This window comes from Heteronotia binoei, chromosome 13 (genome assembly GCF_032191835.1).
Source record: "Heteronotia binoei isolate CCM8104 ecotype False Entrance Well chromosome 13, APGP_CSIRO_Hbin_v1, whole genome shotgun sequence".
Taxonomy (NCBI): Eukaryota; Metazoa; Chordata; class Lepidosauria; order Squamata; family Gekkonidae; genus Heteronotia; species Heteronotia binoei.
This window is the reverse complement of record NC_083235.1, coordinates 4,855,826-4,873,335: the sequence shown is the minus strand read 5'-3', so window position 1 is coordinate 4,873,335 and position 17,510 is coordinate 4,855,826. Positions and strand designations below refer to the sequence as shown.

General features: G+C 52.0%; 1 protein-coding gene across 1 annotated transcript in view; it reads left to right on the top strand.

Annotated features, from left to right (window-relative positions):
• The window catches only part of ZSWIM4 (zinc finger SWIM-type containing 4), a 102,826-nt gene that overhangs the window by 65,860 nt on the left and 19,456 nt on the right, over positions 1-17,510 (top strand). Inside the window, 9 exon segments of the mRNA XM_060252672.1 lie at positions 2,340-2,519; positions 5,565-5,750; positions 5,753-5,878; positions 8,636-8,773; positions 12,071-12,085; positions 12,088-12,249; positions 12,252-12,328; positions 16,862-16,922; positions 16,925-16,997. Coding sequence (XP_060108655.1) covers positions 2,340-2,519; positions 5,565-5,750; positions 5,753-5,878; positions 8,636-8,773; positions 12,071-12,085; positions 12,088-12,249; positions 12,252-12,328; positions 16,862-16,922; positions 16,925-16,997 — 1,018 coding nt within the window.

Sequence of the window (17,510 nt, the reverse complement as noted above, 5' to 3'; positions counted from 1 at the left end):
AGAGGCTAGATGGCCATCTGACAGCGATGAAGATCCTGTGAATTTAGGGGGAGGTGTTTGTGAGTTTAGAGCGGTTCCTCAGTGGAACAGGCTTCCTCCTCGGGAGGTGGTGGGCTCTCCTTCCTTGGAGGTTTTTCAGCAGAGGCTAGATGGCCATCTGACAGAGATGAAGATCCTGTGAATTTAGGGGGAGGGGTTTGTGAGTTTCCTGCATTATTCAGGGGTTGGACTAGATGACCCTGGAGGTCCCTCCCAACTCTAGGATTCTGTGATTCCTTCCCCCAGGTGCGGGAGATGCTCCGGATGCGCGACTCCAACGGGGCACGAATGCTCATCCTTATGACGGAGCAGTTCCTGCAGGACCCACGCCTGTCCCTGTGGCGGCAGCAGGGAGCCGGGCATGACAGACAAAGTGCCGGCAGCTCTGGATGAACTAGGTGAGTATTCCCCTGCAGCGAGGAAGGGCCCTTCCGAGTGAGACTGCGGCCAAGGCTACAAAACAGGGAGCAGAATCCCAGCTGTCCCTCCTTTTAAACAGCGAGTTTCTAGCCCTTAGAGAGCCCCGTGGGGCAGAGTGTTAAAGCTGCAGTACTGCAGTCCTAAGCTCTGCTCACGACCTGAGTTCGATCCCAACTGATTTAAACTTTGTGAGAAATCGATTCAGCAGTTTATTTCGAGTGGGCCCACAGAATGGACAGGATAGGATACAATGAGCAATATCTTTTAACTCAGGGGTGGCCAACGGTAGCTCTCCAGAGGTTTTTTGCCTACAAAAGAGGCAAAAAAGAGAGCCAGTTTGGTTTAGTGGTTAAGTGTGCGGATTCTATCTGGGAGAACCAGGTTTGACTCCCCTCTCCTCCACTTGCAGCTGCTGGAATGGCCTTGGGTCAGCCCATCGCTCTCTTATCTGGGAGAACCGGGTTTGATTCTCCCCTCCTCCACTTGCACCTGCTGGAATGGCCTTGGGTCAGCCAGAGCTCTCTTATCTGGGAGAACCGGGTTTGATTCCCCCCTCCTCTTCTTGCACCTGCTGGAATGGCCTTGGGTCAGCCATAGCTCTGGCAGAGGTTGTCCTTGGGTCAGAGGTTGTCCTTGGGTCAGAGGTTGGCCTTGGGTCAGCCATAGCTCTGGCAGAAGTTGTCCTTGAAAGGGCAGCTGCTGTGAGAGCCCTCTCCAGCCCCACCCACCTCACAGGGTGTCTGTTGTGGGGGAGGAAGGTAAAGGAGATTGTGAGCCGCTCTGAGACTCTTCGGAGTGGAGGGCGGGATATAAATACCAATATCTTCTTCTTCTTCTTCTTCTTGAAAGGGCAGCTGCTGTCAGAGTTCGCTCAGCCCCACCCACCTCACAGGGTGTCTGTTGTGGGAGAGGAAGGGAAAGGAGATTCTGAGCCGCTCTGAGACTCTTGAGTGGGAGGGCGGAATATAAACCCAATATCTTCATCTACCTCACAGGGTGTCTGTTGTGGGGGGGTGGGGAAGGTAAAGGAGATTGTGAGCCGCTCTGAGACTCTTGAGTGGAGGGCGGAATATAAATCCAATATCTTCATCTACCTCACAGGGTGTCTGTTGTGGGGGAGGAAGGGAAAGGAGATTGTGAGCCGCTCGGAGACTCTTCGGAGTGGAGGCGGGATATAAATCCAACATCTTCATCTACCTCACAGGGTGTCTGTTGTGGGGGAGGGAAGTAAATGAGATTGTGAGCCGCTCTGAGGCTCTTCAGAGTGGAGGGTGGGATATAAATCCAACATCTTCATCTACCTCACAGGGTGTCTGTTGTGGGGGAGGAAGGGAAAGGAGATTGTGAGCCACTCTGAGACTCTTCGGAGTGGAGGGCGGGATATAAATCCAATGTTGCTGTCTTCTTCTACAACTCCCATCAGCCCCAGCCATTGGCCACGCTGGCTGGGGCCGATGGGAGTTGTAGGCAAAAAAAAAACATCTGGAGAGCTACCGTTGGCCACCTCCGTCTAACTGATTGGTACCACAGGAACAGAGATGCGGATTACAGGTATTTTTTGAAATCTGCCCTGCAGGTACAACGAGGGCATGGTTTGGAAACGGGCTTGGGTAAATGCTTTCTTAGAGGAGCGTTTGAGAGGTCCCCAAGATAGCGGGAAAAGAATGTATCTTCCTTGAGCTGGGGTTACCAGGCAGAGAACTTAGATTGATGGATCAGATTGCTGTCACGCCCTTCAGTGGATCTGCCAAGGCCTTCTAGTCCCACCGCCCCGCACTTTGCTGGCCTGTCGACGGCTCTTTTTGTCGGGGCATCTCGGCACGATTTCAGCGCAGGGGGCCCACCTGTTGAAAGCGTCCGGTTTCTCCTTTGCGCTGCAGGGGCCTTGTGGGTGTGCGTGGTCTTGAGCCCCCACTGCAAGCCGGAAGAGCGGGCTCTCTGGCTGCACCTCCTCAAGAAGTGGAACAAGCTGGACGTCTGCCCGTTGGAGGAGGGCAACTACTCCTGCGACAGTGCCGGGGTGGGCGCCGCCTTGCAGTCCAACCCGAACCGCAGCCCAGGTAGGGGAAACGGGGGGGGGGGTTCCGGCAGCCCTCTTGAGTGGAAGGATCCTGGTGCCGCCTGCCGTTTCTTACCCTCAATCACTCACAGCCAGCAGGGTGACCACCAGTGCTTTCCTTGGTGCCCGCTGAGGGTTTCAGACAGTGGGCGGGGCCATAGAAGGGCAGGTCTTGTGACTGGCTGCCTTCGTTCCAATAAAAAGGTTTTCCGCTCGAGGATCAGGGGATCCAGTAAGCGCTGGGAATTTTCTTAGGCACTGTTTGGTGTAGTGGTGAACTGCGCGGACTCTTATCTGGGAGAACCAGGTTTGATTCCCGACTCCTCCACTTCCAGCTGCTGGAATGGCCTTGTAGCTCTCACAGGAGTTGTCCTTGAAAGGGCAACTGCTGTAAGAGCTCTTTCAGCCCCATCCACCTCACAGGGTGTCTGTTGAGGGTGGGGGTGGGGAGAGGTAAAGGAGATTGTGACCGCTCTGAGATTCAGTATAGGGTGGGATATAAATCCAATATCATCATCTTATCTGGGAGAACTGGGTTTGATTCCCCACTCTTCCACATGCAGCTGCTGGAATGGCCTTGTAGCTCTCACAGGAGTTGTCCTTGAAAGGGCAGCTGCTGTAAGAGCTCTCTCAGCCCCACCCACCTCACAGGGTGTCTGTTGGGGAGGTGGGGAGAGGTAAAGAAGATTGTGACCACTCTGAGATTCAGAGTATAGGGTGGGATATAAATCCAGTATCTTCTTCTTATCTGGGAGAACCGGGTTTGATTCCCCACCTCACCGGGTGTCTGTTGGGGGGTGGGGTGGGGAGAGGTAAAGGAGATTGTGACCGCTCTGAGATTCAGAGTATAGGGTGGGATATAAATCCAATATCATCATCTTATCTGGGAGAACTGGGTTTGATTCCCCACTCCTCCACTTTCACCTGCTCGTGTGACCTTGAGTCAGTCACAGGTTCTTGTAGTGCTGTTCCTCTCCAGAGCAGTTTCTGTCAGAGCTCTCTCAGCCCCACCTGCCTCATAGGGTGTCTGATGTGGGAAGGGAAAGGGGATTGTAACCACTCTGAGACTCCTTTGGGGAATGAAGGGCAGAGTGTAAATCCAATCTCTTACCTTCTTCTCTGCACTGTGTGGCTCCATCCTCCCCTTAGAATCATAGAGTTGGAAGGGAACTCCAGGGTCATCTAGTCCAACTCCCTGCACAATGCAGGAAATTCACAAATCTAAGAGCCAGTTTGGTGGGGGGAACTGGGTTTGATTCCCCACTCCTCCACTTTCACCTGCTGGAATGGCCTTGGGCCAGCCATAGCTCTTGCAGAGTTGTCCTTGAATGGGCAGCTTCTGGGAGAGCTCTCTCAACCCCACCCACCTCACAGGGTGTCTGTTTTGGGTGGGGGGGAAAGGTAATTGTGACCGCTCTGAGACTCTGAGATTCAGAGTATAGGATGGGATATAAATCCAATATCTTCTCTTCCTAAGTTCATCAACCCACAGGCTTTCCTTTTCTCCCAGGAGGTGCGGAGGTGTCCCATTTAGCTCCACATTTCACGGGAAGCTGCTTTTCCGGCTAGTGCTTATCACCCTCTCCCAGAATTCCAAACATTTCCCCAGGCTCAGAAATTGTTGTGTTCCCCACACTCAGGAGAGAAAGGAGCGCAGTTTGGCAGAGCAAGTGGAGGAGTGGGGATTCAAACCCGGTTCTCCCAGATAAGGGTCCACGCACTTAACCACTACACCAAATTGGCTCTCTTTTATTAGCTGCCTATCTTCCTTATGGCGCTCGAGGCGGCTTACAACACAGAAAATATTTTAAAAATGTAAACCGCAACATTTAAAATCACAATTCACAATCACAAACTCAGTCCTCAATAAGCCTGTCTTCAGCTGCCTCCCGAAGAGCGAAAGCGAGGAGGGCCCGTGGGCACATCCATGGGAGGTTGCTCTGAAATTGTGGGGCTGCCACCGAAAAGGCCCTGTCTTGTGTGGCCACCAGGTGGGCTTCTTTGATTGGTGGCGCGGTCAGGAGGGCCTCTTCCTCTGATCTTAATTCCCAGGAAGGAACATTTTGGGCATTCCATGAAATTGCGGAGCAGTCGGGTAAGAACGGATAAAAGGAAGTCCTTCTTCACCCAAAGGGTGATTAACATATGGAATTCACTGCCACAAGAGGTGGCGGCTGCAAGCATAGCCAGCTTCAAGAGGGGATTGGATAAAAATATGGAGCTGAGGTCCATCAGTGGCTATATTAGCCACAGCGTATTGTTGGAACTCCGGGGCAGTGATGCTCTGTATTCTTGTGCTTGGGGGGTGGAACACAGTGGGAGGGCTTCTAGCCCCACTTCTGGACCTCTTGATGGCACTTGGGGGTTTTTTGGCCACTGTGTGACACAGAGTGTTGGACTGGATGGGCCATTGGCCTGATCCAACAGGGCTTCTCTTATGTTTTTAGTCTGGGGCAGTGATGCTCTGTACTCTTGGTGCGTGGGGGGGGGGCAAAGTGGAAGGGCTTCTAGCCCCACTTGTGAACCTCCTGATGGCACTTGGGGTTTTTTTTTGGCCACTGTGTGACACAGAGTGTTGGACTGGATGGGCCATTGGCCTGATCCAAACATGGCTTCTCTTATGTTCTTATGTGACACAGAGTGTTGGACTGGAGGGGCCACTGGCCTGATCCAACATGGCTTCTCTTATGTTCTTATGTGACACAAAGTGTTGGACTGGATGGGCCATTGGCCTGATCCAACATGGCTTCTGTTCTTATGTGACGCAGAGTGTTGGACTGGATGGGCCACTGGCCTGATCCAACAGGGCTTCTCGTATGTTCTTATGTGACACAGAGTGTTGGACTGGATGGGCCATTGGCCTGATCCCGAACATGGCTTCTCTTATGTTCGTACAGTCTTATGGGAGGAGATGGTTGTTTGGATAGCCTGGGACGAAACTGGCCCTTTGAAGGGGAACAGCTGTAATGTTTTCCGGTTACGCTTTGGGAGCCACAGAGATTGAAAAGGTTGATACGAAGGGCCTGACACGTTTTGTCCTCGGCAGTGGGCGTCCGCCAGACGGTCTTCAGCCGGGCCATCAAGGCGGCGGAGCTTCGCTGGGGGGATGGCCACCTGCAGAAGATCCTGAGCAGCGACTGCTATGGCCTCTCCCTGAAGAGCGGGAGCGACAAGCTGGGCTTCGACCCCCAGGGCCACCCGCTCTGGCTGGGCGACGCCTTCCCCATGGCCTGTGCCGCGTGGATGCCCTGCGCTCCCACGGCTACCCCCGGGAGGCCCTGCGCCTGGCCGTGGCCGTCGTCAACGCCATGCGCCTGCAGCGGCGCCACCAGCTGGAGAGCTACAAGCAGCAGAAGAAAGGTGAGGAGGAGCACAAGAGGAGGTGGAGGGGAAGGAGGCGTTTTTCTGGGGACCCAGGTTCAGCTACTTGAGAGCCAGTGTCGTGGTTCATTGTATGGGCTCTTATCTGGGAGAGCCAGGTTTGATTCCCCCACTCCTCCACTTGCACCTGCTGGAATGACCTAGGGTCAGCCGATGCTCTCATAGGAGTTGTCCTTGAAAGGGCAGTTTCTGGAAGTGCTCTCTCAGCCCCACCCACCTCACAGGGTGTCTGTTGCAGGGGAGGAAGGGAAAGGGGATTGTAGGCCGCTCTGAGACTCTGTCCTTGAAAGGGCAGCTTCTGGTAGAGCTCTCTAAGCCCCACCCGCCTCACAGGGTGTCTGTTGTGGGGGAGGAAGGGAAAGGAGATTGTAGGCCGCTCTGAGACTCTGTCCTTGAAAGGGCAGCTTCTGGGAGAGCTCTCTCAGCCCACCCACCTCACAGGGTGTCTGTTGTGGGGAGGAAGGGAAAGGAGACTGTAGGCCGCTCTGAGACATTGTCCTTGAAAGGGCAGCTTCTGGGAAAGCTCTCTCAGCTCCACCCACCTCACAGGGTGTCTGTTGTGGGGGAGGAAGGGAAAGGAGATTGTAGGCTGCTCTGAGACTCTGTCCTTGAAAGGGCAGCTTCTGGTAGAACTCTCTCAGCCCCACCCACCTCACAGGGTGTCTGTTGTGGGGGAGGAAGGAAAGGAGATTGTAGGCCGCTCTGAGACTCTGTCCTTGAAAGGGCAGCTTCTGGGAGAGCCCTCTCAGCCCCACCCCACCTCACAGGGTGTCTGTTGTGGGGGAGGAAGGGAAAGGAGATTGTAGGGCCGCTCTGAGACTCTGTCCTTGAAAGGGCAGCTTCTGGAGAGCTCTCTCAGCCCCACCCACCTCACAGGGTGTCTGTTGGAGGGTGCAGAGAAGGTAGAGGAGCTTGTGAGCTGCTCTGAGACTCAGAGATTCAGAGTTATGGGGGAGATATAAATCCAACATCATCCTCTACTCTGGACAGCAGCTGTAGCTAGTCGCCAGCATCCAGGTGGTGAAACCGAGAGTCCACAGAACAGAAACGTAACATAAAGCCGCAAAGAAACTGTGGAAAAAGAATGAAAAAGACCGAAAATTATTTCAAAAATATATGTGACTACTCAAATGCCTCTTAAATATAATCATTAATATCACTATAAATTCCAAAAAAGCCAGATGTGCCAGAGAACAAGTTTACACCATCCTTTTAGGTCATCATTTCAGTTCAGTCATATTGTTTAAGAGGCATTTGAGTAATCACAATATATTTTTGAAATATTTTCAGTCTTTTTTGTTACCTTTCCACAGTTTTTTGCGGCTTTATATTAAGAGTCCAGGTGGTAGCTGGAGGTCTATTAGAATTTAGGGGGAGGCGTTTGTGAGTTTCCTGCATTGTGCAGGGGGTTGGACTAGATGACCCTGGAGGTCCCTTCCAACTCTATGATTCCTGACTGTCAGAGTGGTTCCTCAGTGAAACAGGCTTCCTCCTTGGGAGGTGTGGGCTCTCCTTCCTTGGAGGTTTTTAAGTAGAGGCTAGATGGCCATCTGACAGCAATGAGGATCCTGTGAATTTAGGGGAGGGATTTGTGAGTTTAGAGCGGTTCCTCAGCGGAACAGGCTTCCTCCTTGGAGGTGGTGGGCTCTCCTTCCTTGGAGGTTTTTCAACAGAGGCTAGATGGCCATCTGACAGCAATGAGGATCCTGTGAATTTAGGGGGAGGTGTTTGTGAGTTTCCTGCATTGTGCAGGGGGTTGGACTAGAGGACCCTGGGGGTCCCTTCCAACTTTATGATTCTATGATCCCAACTAAGTTCCAGGCCATAGAGATCGCTTAGAGTTGCCAGGTCCCATTCAAGAAATATCTGGGGAAATGTCTGCTGGGTATATTGGAGTATAGGGTATAATGGAGAATAGATTCACGGGTATCTGGTGCTCTGGGGGGGATGTTTTTTGAGGTAGAAGCACCAAATTTGCAGCATATCATCCAGTGCCTCTCTCCAAAATACCCTCTGTGTTTCAAAAGGATTGGACCAAGGGGTCCAATTCTATGAGCCCCCAAAGAAGGTGCCCCTATCCTTCATTCTTTCCAAATGGAGGGAAGGCATTTAAAAGGAGCACGGTCCCTTTAAATGTGATGGCCAGAACTCCCTTTGGAGTTCAGTCATGCTCGTTACAACCTTGCTCCTGGCTCCACCCCCAAAGTCCCCAGACACTTCTTGAGTTGGACTTGGCAACCCTTATTAGGGTAGGTTCTACGCTTTGCGGCCCCGTGGCGCAGAGTGGCAAAGCAGCCGTACTGCAGTGCTGTGATCTGAACTCTCTGCTCACGACCTGAGTTCGATCCTAGCGGAAGCTGGTTCTTGTAGCCGGCCCAAGGTTGACTCAGCCTTCCATCCTTCTGAGGTCAGTAAAATGAGTCCCCAGCTTGCTGGGGGGAAAGTGTAGATGACCGGGGAAGGCAATGGCTAACCACCCCATCAAACGTCTGCCGGGAAACGTTGTGAAAGCAACGTCACCCCAGAGTCAGAAACGACTGGTGCTTGCACAGGGGACCTTTCCTTTCCTTTCCTACGCTTTGATAGTACTTTCGCCTTCTCTGCCAGCAGGGGGCAGCAGTCTGCCATGTGTAACTGCAGGGATTGTGGCTGGGAGCCCGTTCTTGGTCCCGGGCGCCACCGCTGCTGCACCGTTTTCAGTTTCTAACCGCTCTTTCCTTCCTGCCCCCTCCACAGAGCTCCTGCACAAAGGCACGACCAGCATCACCAACCTGGAGGGCTGGGTGGGACACCCCCTGAACCCCATCGGCTGCCTGTGCCGCACCTTCCTGGAGGCCTGCCGGACGGAGGACGAGGGGCTGGCCCTCTTTGCAGGTCATGGGGGATAAAGCAGGGGAAGCGTGGGGAGGGGGCCGCCTTTTGGTTCTTCCGCAGAGCGGAGCTCGCCGCTTCGCTGCCCTAGCAGGGAGGAGCTCAGGCTAAGCTGCAGAGCCTTGTGAGCAAAAATTCTGCTTTGTGAGCTCCTGGCATTCAAGTGGTGAGCTCCTGCATCAATTAGTGTGCTCTGGGGCCATCCTTCTTGAGCTAAGACACAAAGGTGTGAGCCGGAGGCTAAAAATTGGCAAGCGAGCTCATGCGAACTCAGAGGTTTGCAGGGTCACGACCTGGCACCGGGCCACAGAAGCCTCAATACCGAGTCACAAGAAAAACCAAAGCTAGCCCCGCCCCCAGGAAAGCATGAGCTCTGCTATGCTTCCTTCCTTCCTCCATCTCTCTGCTGTGCAGAGAAAAGCTAGGCTTGAAGACTGACACAGGCTGCAAAGCCTGAGCTCCGTTTGGCTTCCTTCCTTCCCCCGTCTCTGTGCTGTGCAGAGAAAAGCTAGCCTTGAAGACTGACACAGGCTGCAAAGCCTGAGCTCCGTTTGGCTTCCTTCCTTCCCCCGTCTCTGTGCTGTGCAGAGAAAAGCTAGCCTTGAAGACTGACACAGGCTGCAAAGCCTGAGCTCCGTTTTCCTTCCTTCCCCCGTCTCTGTGACACAATTCCTGTCTCCCAGCTCCACCCCCAAAGTCTCCTGGCTCCACCCCCGAATTTTAGTGGGCCATGAAGGAGATGTGTAAAAATAACAGGGCCACGGGGAAAAAGAGTTTGGGAAACGCTGCTCTAGACCAAAGTTCCCTCTACGCTGCATAGTCTTGTGAGCAAAAATTCTGCTTTGCAAGCTCCTGGCATGAAAGCTGTGAGCTGCTGCATCAATTATTGTGCTCTGGGGTCAATTTTCCTGAGCTAAGACAAAAAAGTGTGAGCCAGAGGCTAAAAATCGGTGAGCTGGCTCACGCTAACTCAGCTTAGAAGGAACACTTCTTTTGGCCAAACTAGACATCTTTTGTTTGTTTGTCTACATCAGGGACGTCCCTACCTATTGGCCAACGTTCCCTTTAAGCTGCAGAGTCTTGTGAACAAAAATGCTACTTTGTGAGCCACTGGTATTAAAGTGGTGAGCTCCTGGCATTCACGTTGTGGGCTGCTGCATCAATCGTTGTGCTCTGGGGTCATCCTTCCTCAGCTAAGACAAGACTGTGTGAGCTGGAGGCTAAACGTTTGTGAGCTGGCTCATGCTCACTCAGCTGAGAGGGAACCCGGGATGTGATGCAAGTCACATTGTTGGAATAAACAAAGTTATTCGAGACATTTCATCGCAAGAAGCTTTCATTGAGTTGTACATCTTTTAAGTGCCCGTTTTGCTTCAGGAGTCCCATCGCGCACGGCGCTTTTGCTCGTTCTCCAGCTCCGCATCCCGTGCGGCTCTTTTTTTTTTTTAAGTATAAATACATTTTTATTGACAAACGAACAAACAATACATACAAAATTAAACCCACACAACATACAAAACAGTTAACATCTAAAGGATCGCTCGAATTAATTCTGTTACATACATCTTATCCTATCAATTCTATTCCCAAATGCTTTGCCCACTCATACGTAGGCTTCCAAGTCTTCCTACCTTCTTCTGTGTTCCCTTCTCTCAATTTAGTGGTTAACAAATCCATTTCTGCTGCTTCCAGCAGTTTTAAAATAAATTCCTCTCTATTTGCTGTTTTACATGTTTTCCGGTATTTGGCGTATAAGATTCTAGCTACTGTCGCTATGGGAAGTGAAAGTTTTTTTTTTCTATTTTAGATATCAGCATTTGACAAACATTTAAGAGTTATAACTCCGGGGCATGAGGGATTTGTGTTTTTAAAATTTTCTGACTCCATAAAGATATTTGTACCCAGATCACATTGCCACCACATACGATATAATGATCCTTTGACCTTGTTACACTTCCGGCATTTATTTGATACATTGGGGTAAACTCTAGAAAGCCTTTCGGGAGTAGAATACCGCCGGTATATTATCTTATACAAATTTTCTTTGAAAAGAGAGGACTTTGATAATTTCAGATTTCCCCTCCAGATTTTTTCCCATTCAATTACCGTATTTTTTCGGTCCGTAAGGCGCTCCGGACCATAGGACGCACCTTCCTCCTGGGGGGCGATCCGCTGCCTCCGCCTCCGAACCCGGCGCTTCCCCCGCGCCTGCCTGCCTGGCTCCAGCTCTAACGCTTACAGCAAGCGCCGGGATCGGAGGGCGGAGGGAGCGATCCTGGCGCTTGCTGTAAGCGTCAGAGCTGGAGCCAGGCAGACAGGCACGGAGAAAGCACACTGCCCCCTCCGCAGCCGGCGCTCGCGAAGCACTGGGTTTGCGGTGGGGGCAGCGTGGAGCGATCCCAGCGCTTGCTGGAAGCAGAGCTGGAGCCAGGCAGGCAGGCGTGGGGGAAGCGCCGGGATCGGAGGCGGAGGCAGCGGATCGCCCCCCCCCCCCCGGAGGAAGGTACGTCCTATTGTCCCTTCGCTCCATAATTTTTTAAAATTTATTTGAGATTTATATCCCGCCGTTCCCACCAGGTGGCTCAGGGCGGCTTACAACATATAAAAACTAACATAAAATATAAAATTATGCATAAAAATTAACATTCCAAATTTACATAATTAAAATCTAGACATTCACATAATTATGTACTTAAAACATTCAAGACATACGGCGGTCTTACAGCTACACTCAGTTTCAAATTCCCATGTTTCAGCGTTTCAGTATTTCAGTGCTGGTTAGTTCTAGTTGGTTGTAAGCCAGCCGGAAGAGGACTGTCTTACAGGCCCTGCGGAATTGAACAAGGTCCCGCAGGGCCCTTACCTCTTCCGGCAGCTGGTTCCACCAGGAGGGTGCCATTACTGAGAAGGCCCTATCTCTTGTAGTTTTCAAACGGGCTTCCTTTGGCCCGGGGGACAATCAGGAGATTTTGAGTTCCCGATCTCAGTACTCTCCGGGGAACGTGTGGGGAGAGACGGTCCTTCAAGTAGGCAGGTCCTAGGCCATATAGGGCTTTAAAGGTAATAACCAGATGCACACGCTTTCCCACCCACTTTTTTTTGGGGGGGGGGAGTGCGTCTTATGGTCCGAAAAATACGGTATTTCAATATTATAACCAAAATCTCGCATCCATCTTTTTTTTCCCGTTGCTGTCTGATAGGGTGGCTGGAGGGGGGAAGAGGATCTTGCAGGTTGGGGGCGGGTTTCCGTGAGGCCTCTGCCCGCCTGACTCTTCCCCCTGCCCCTCTCCTGCCCTGCAGACTCAGCGGCTGAGCCAAGAAGGCGCTGTATCAGCACGTGGCAGTGCCCTCGAGCCCCGGGGAGTCGTACTTCACGCTGGCCCTGGAAGTGGCCCTGCTGGGGCTGGGGCAGCAGCGCTCCATGCCGGAGGGGCTCTACGCCCAGGACAAGGTGGTGCGCAGCGAAGAGCACCTCATCGGACGCTGGAGGAGATGGAGCTGGACGAGCGGCTGGTCCCCGTGCTCCGCAAACAGGCCGCCCTCCTCCTGGACGGTAAGGCAGGAGGAGGAGGAGAAGATAGTGGATTTATGTTCCTCCCTGCATTCGGAGACTCAGAGCGGCTCACAGTCTCCTTTGCCTTCCTCCCCCACAACAGACACCCTGTGAGGTGGGTGGGGCGGAGAGGGCTCTGGCAGAAGCTGCCCTTTCAAGGACAGAGTCTCAGAGCAGCCTGCAATCTCCTTTGCCTTCCTCCCCCACAACAGACACCCTGTGAAATGGGTGGGGCTGAGATGGCCCTCCCAGAAGCTGCCCTTTCAAGGACAGTCTCAGAGCGGCCTACAGTCTCCTTTCCCTTCCTTCCCCACAACAGACACCCTGTGAGGTGGGAGGGGCTGAGAGGGCTCTCCCAGAAGCTGCCCTTTCAAGGACGGAGTCTCAGAGCAACTCACAATCTCCTTTTCCTTCCTCCCCCACAACAGATACCCTGTGAGGCGGGTGGGGCTGAGAGGGCTCTGGCAGAAGCTGCCTTTCAAGGACAGAGTCACAGAGCGGCCTACAATCTCCTTTCCCTTCCACTCCCACAACAGACACCCTGGAGGTGGGTGGGGCTGAGAGGCCTCTCCCAGAAGCTGCCCTTTCAAGGACAGAGTCTCAGAGCGGCCTACGATCTCCTTTCCCTTCCTCCCCCACAACAGACACCCTATGAGGCTGGTGGGGCTGAGAGAGCTCTCCCCGAAGCTGCCCTTTCAAGGACTACTCCTGCGAGAGCTCTGGCTGACCCAAGGCCATTCCAGCAGCTGCAAGTGGAGGAGTGGGAATCAAACCCGGTTCTCCCAGATAAGAGTCCGCACACTTCAGCACCACACCCAACTGGAAGGGGTGGGGCGCTCATAGGGGGCTTTGCAGAAGGGGCTGCCTGCCGTTTCCGCCTCTAAAGCAGCATGGGACTCGCCGTGCAGTCGAGAGGGAAGGAGGAGATCTGGTCTCGTGCTGCAAAGGCGTGTGCAGGGGGGGGAAGTGTGTGTCATCTGGAGGCACGAATGTGCAGCTTTGGCCGTGGGAGCTTCTGCTTGTCCTTCATCCCCTTGAGCCTTTAGGAGTTTAGTGCCATTTTTGAAATCTTCCTGGAGGCTTTCTGTCCCTTGTGAATCGGATGGGCAGTCTTTGGGCGCGTTGAAAAAGGATCTTGTGGGTTTTGCAGCTTTTTTGCAACTGCTGGATGCATCAGAAACGCTTTGATATTTTTCCTGAGCTTTTGCCTTCGGCTGAGAGACGTGGTTGGAGCGCCCTTTGCTAGAAGAGGATTCGAAGGAGGAATAATCGAGTCGACCTCCTGTTCGTTGGGGCTCCTTTCGATGGGACTGTGAAACTTGTGGGGAATCGTTATGGCTGTTTAGTCTTCTTTGGAACATATTTGCATGGTTTTGTTTCAATACGTCCTTAGTTATTTGGTCACTATAGCTTCGGTTGTGCTGTTTTTACCCTTCATCCCATGCAGACATATACTGCTACAAGCAGCGCCGCTGAAAACAACAACAATACAACACTGGGGCAAGAATCCCAGCTACAAATACAAGTTGATGGGGTGTGAACTGGCAGAGACTGACCAAGAGAGAGATCTTGGGGTCGTGGTAGATAACTCACTGAAAATGTCAAGACAGTGTGCGATTGCAATAAAAAGTGCCAACGCCATGCTGGGAATTATTAGGAAGGGAATTGAAAACACATCAGCCAGTATCATAATGCCCTGTATAAATCGATGGTGCGGTCTCATTTGGAATACTGTGTACAATTCTGGTCACCGCACCTCAAAAAGGATATTATAGCATTGGAAAAAGTGCAGAAAAGGGCAACTAGAATGATTAAAGGTTTGGAACACTTTCCCTATGAAGAAAGGTTAAAACGCTTGGGGCTCTTTAGCTTGGAGAAACGTCGACTGCGGGGGTGACATGAGAGAGGTTGACAAGATTATTCATGGGATGGAGAAAGTAGAGAAAGAGTACTTTTCTCCCTTTCTCACAATACAAGAACTCGTGGGCATTCAATGAAATTGCTGAGCAGTCGGGTTAAAACAGATAGAAGGAAGTACTTCTTCACCCAAAGGGTGATTAACATGTGAAGTCACTGCCACAGGAGGGTGGTGGTGGCTGCAAGCATAGCCAGCTTCAAGAGGAGATTGGATAAAAATATGGAGCAGAGGTCCATCAGTAGCTATTAGCCACAGTATATATATATATATGTGTTGTGTGTGTGTATACATACATATATTGGCCACTGTGTGACACAGAGTGTTGGACTGGATGGCCATTGCCTGATCCAACATGGCTTCTCTTATGTTCTTAACATATGCTTCAATCCTTATATAATTTAAACCAGTGTATACGTCATCCTACCTTTCCTCCAAAGGAATTGCAATTATAATTCATTACAAATCAGTTTGCCAATGGAATTTCCAATAGAAGGATTATAATAGTCTTCAACAATTCCTTCCTTTTAATAAATAAAGCTCATGATACAGTCCATGAAAAGTTCTGAAATTCTGAAAAAAGTAGAAGGCCCAGGAAATCTTTACAGCCTTCATAAGACGTCCCTTGTAGATTTCAAGACGTTTCAGTACTGGTCTTCTTCAGTTATCAGGCTGTTAAACGGGAACGATAGTGAACCACAATGAGGAATGCCCATACATAACACACGGTACAATTCTCCATTGCACAGACTTTAAAAACTACTCACCCCAGTTTCAGTGACTTCTAACACCGACTCAGCGTTCATGGCTTACAGTAAAATCAATAGGGTCTCAAGTCTAGAATTGTTACGTGTGACTTTTTAAGGAGGCCCGCGTCTGTCTAATTACCTGAAAACACATTAACTTTCTTAAAGAGTGGTGTCTACAAGCATAGACAGGAGGTGACGGCTTTTAAACACAGCCAGCTTCAAGAGGGGGATGGATAAGCATCTGGAGCAGAGGTCCATCAGTGGCCGTTAGCCACAGTTTATTGTTGGACTCTGTGTCTGGGGCAGTGATGCTCTGTATTCTTGGTGCTTGGCGGGGGCACAGCGGGAGGGCTTCTAGTGTCTTGGCCGCACTGTGGACCTCTTAATGGCATTTGGGGTTTTTTGGGGCGACTGTGTGACACAGAGTGTTGGACTGGATGGGCCATTGGCCTGATCCAACATGACTTCTCTTATGTTCTTATAACTGGGGCAGTGATACTCTGTCTTCTTGGTGCTTGGGGGGGGGGGCACAGTGGGAGGGCTTCTAGTGTCCTGACCACACCAATGGACCTCCTGATGGCACCTGGGGGGTTTTGGGCCACTGTGTGGCACAGAATGTCGGACTGGATGGGCCATTGGCCTGATCCAACATGGCTTCTCTTATGTTCTTATGTCCTGATGGCACCTGGTTTTTTGGCCACTGTGTGACACAGAGTGTTGGACTGGATGGGCCATTAGCCTGATCCAACATGGTTTCTCTTACGTTCTTATGTCCTGATGGCACCTGGTTTTTTTGGCCACTGTGTGACACAGAGTGTTGGACTGGATGGGCCATTGGCCTGATCCAACAGGGCTTCTCTTATGTTCTTATGTGACACAGAGTGTTGGACTGGAGGGGCCACTGGCCTGATCCAACAGGGCTTCTCTTATGTTCTTATGTGACACAGAGTGTTGGACTGGAGCGGCCACTGGCCTGATCCAACAGGGCTTCTCTTATGTTCTTATGTGACACAGAGTGTTGGACTGGATGGGCCATTAGCCTGATCCAACATGACTTCTCTTATGTTCTTATAACTGGGGCAGTGATACTCTGTCTTCTTGGTGCTTGGGGGGGGGGCACAGTGGGAGGGCTTCTAGTGTCCTGACCACACCAATGGACCTCCTGATGGCACCTGGGGGGTTTTGGGCCACTGTGTGGCACAGAATGTCGGACTGGATGGGCCATTGGCCTGATCCAACATGGCTTCTCTTATGTTCTTATGTCCTGATGGCACCTGGTTTTTTGGCCACTGTGTGACACAGAGTGTTGGACTGGATGGGCCATTAGCCTGATCCAACATGGCTTCTCTTACGTTCTTATGTCCTGATGGCACCTGGTTTTTTGGCCACTGTGTGACACAGAGTGTTGGACTGGATGGCCATTGGCCTGATCCAACAGGGCTTCTCTTATGTTCTTATGTGACACAGAGTGTTGGACTGGAGGGGCCACTGGCCTGATCCAACAGGGCTTCTCTTATGTTCTTATGTGACACAGAGTGTTGGACTGGAGCGGCCACTGGCCTGATCCAACAGGGCTTCTCTTCTGTTCTTATGTGACACAGAGTGTTGGACTGGATGGGCCATTAGCCTGATCCAACATGGCTTCTCTTACGTTCTTAAAGAGACCGCACATGACAGAAACGCAGACTTACACTGCAGATGCAGGGCATTTCTGTAGCGCGCAGTCTCTTGTTTGTAGCAGTATTTGTTTGCTTGCATTCGCGCTGAAAGCCCTTCTTCTGTGATACCCTTCACCCCAGCATCGGTAAAGGGCTTCGAGTTGGGCCAGAACGTGCTGACCTGTCTTTAACCGGTCTCCCTCCTGTTCTTCCCAGGGGGGCCCCTTCAGCGGCTTCGGGGAGGTCGTCTTCCGCGAGAGCGTGCCCATGCACACCTTTGCCGCTACCTCTTCACCGCCCTGCTGCCCTATGACCCTGAGCTGGCCTACCGCCTGGCACTGCGAGCCATGAGGTATGTAAACGCCCTGCCCAGCATCCGGGCCCCGTCCGAAAGACCGCCTCCCTTTGCCCTTTGGGGCTGGGATCGAGCCTCTTCCTTTCCTGATCGTTCCTCCCGAACTAGAGAGGATCCCTTGCATCGGGCCAGTTCCCAGGTGCGATGGGGCTCCGGCCAGGAGCATAGCATAGCCAGCTTCAAGAGGGGATTGGATCAACACGGAGCAGAGGTCCATCAGGGGCTCTTAGCCACAGGGTATTGTTGGAACTCTCTGTCTGGGGCAAGTGATGCTCTGGATTCTTGGTGCTTGTGCGGGGGGGGGGGGCAACAGTGGGAGGGCTTCTAGTGTCCTGGCTCCACTGGTGGACCTCTGATGGCACCTGGGTTTTTTGGCCACTGTATAACACAGAGTATTGGACTGGATGGGCCATTGGCCTGATCCAACATGGCTTCTCTTATGGTCTTATGTCTAGGGCAGAGAGCCTCTGTCTTCTTGGTGCTTGGGAGGGGCAACAGTGGGAGGGCTTC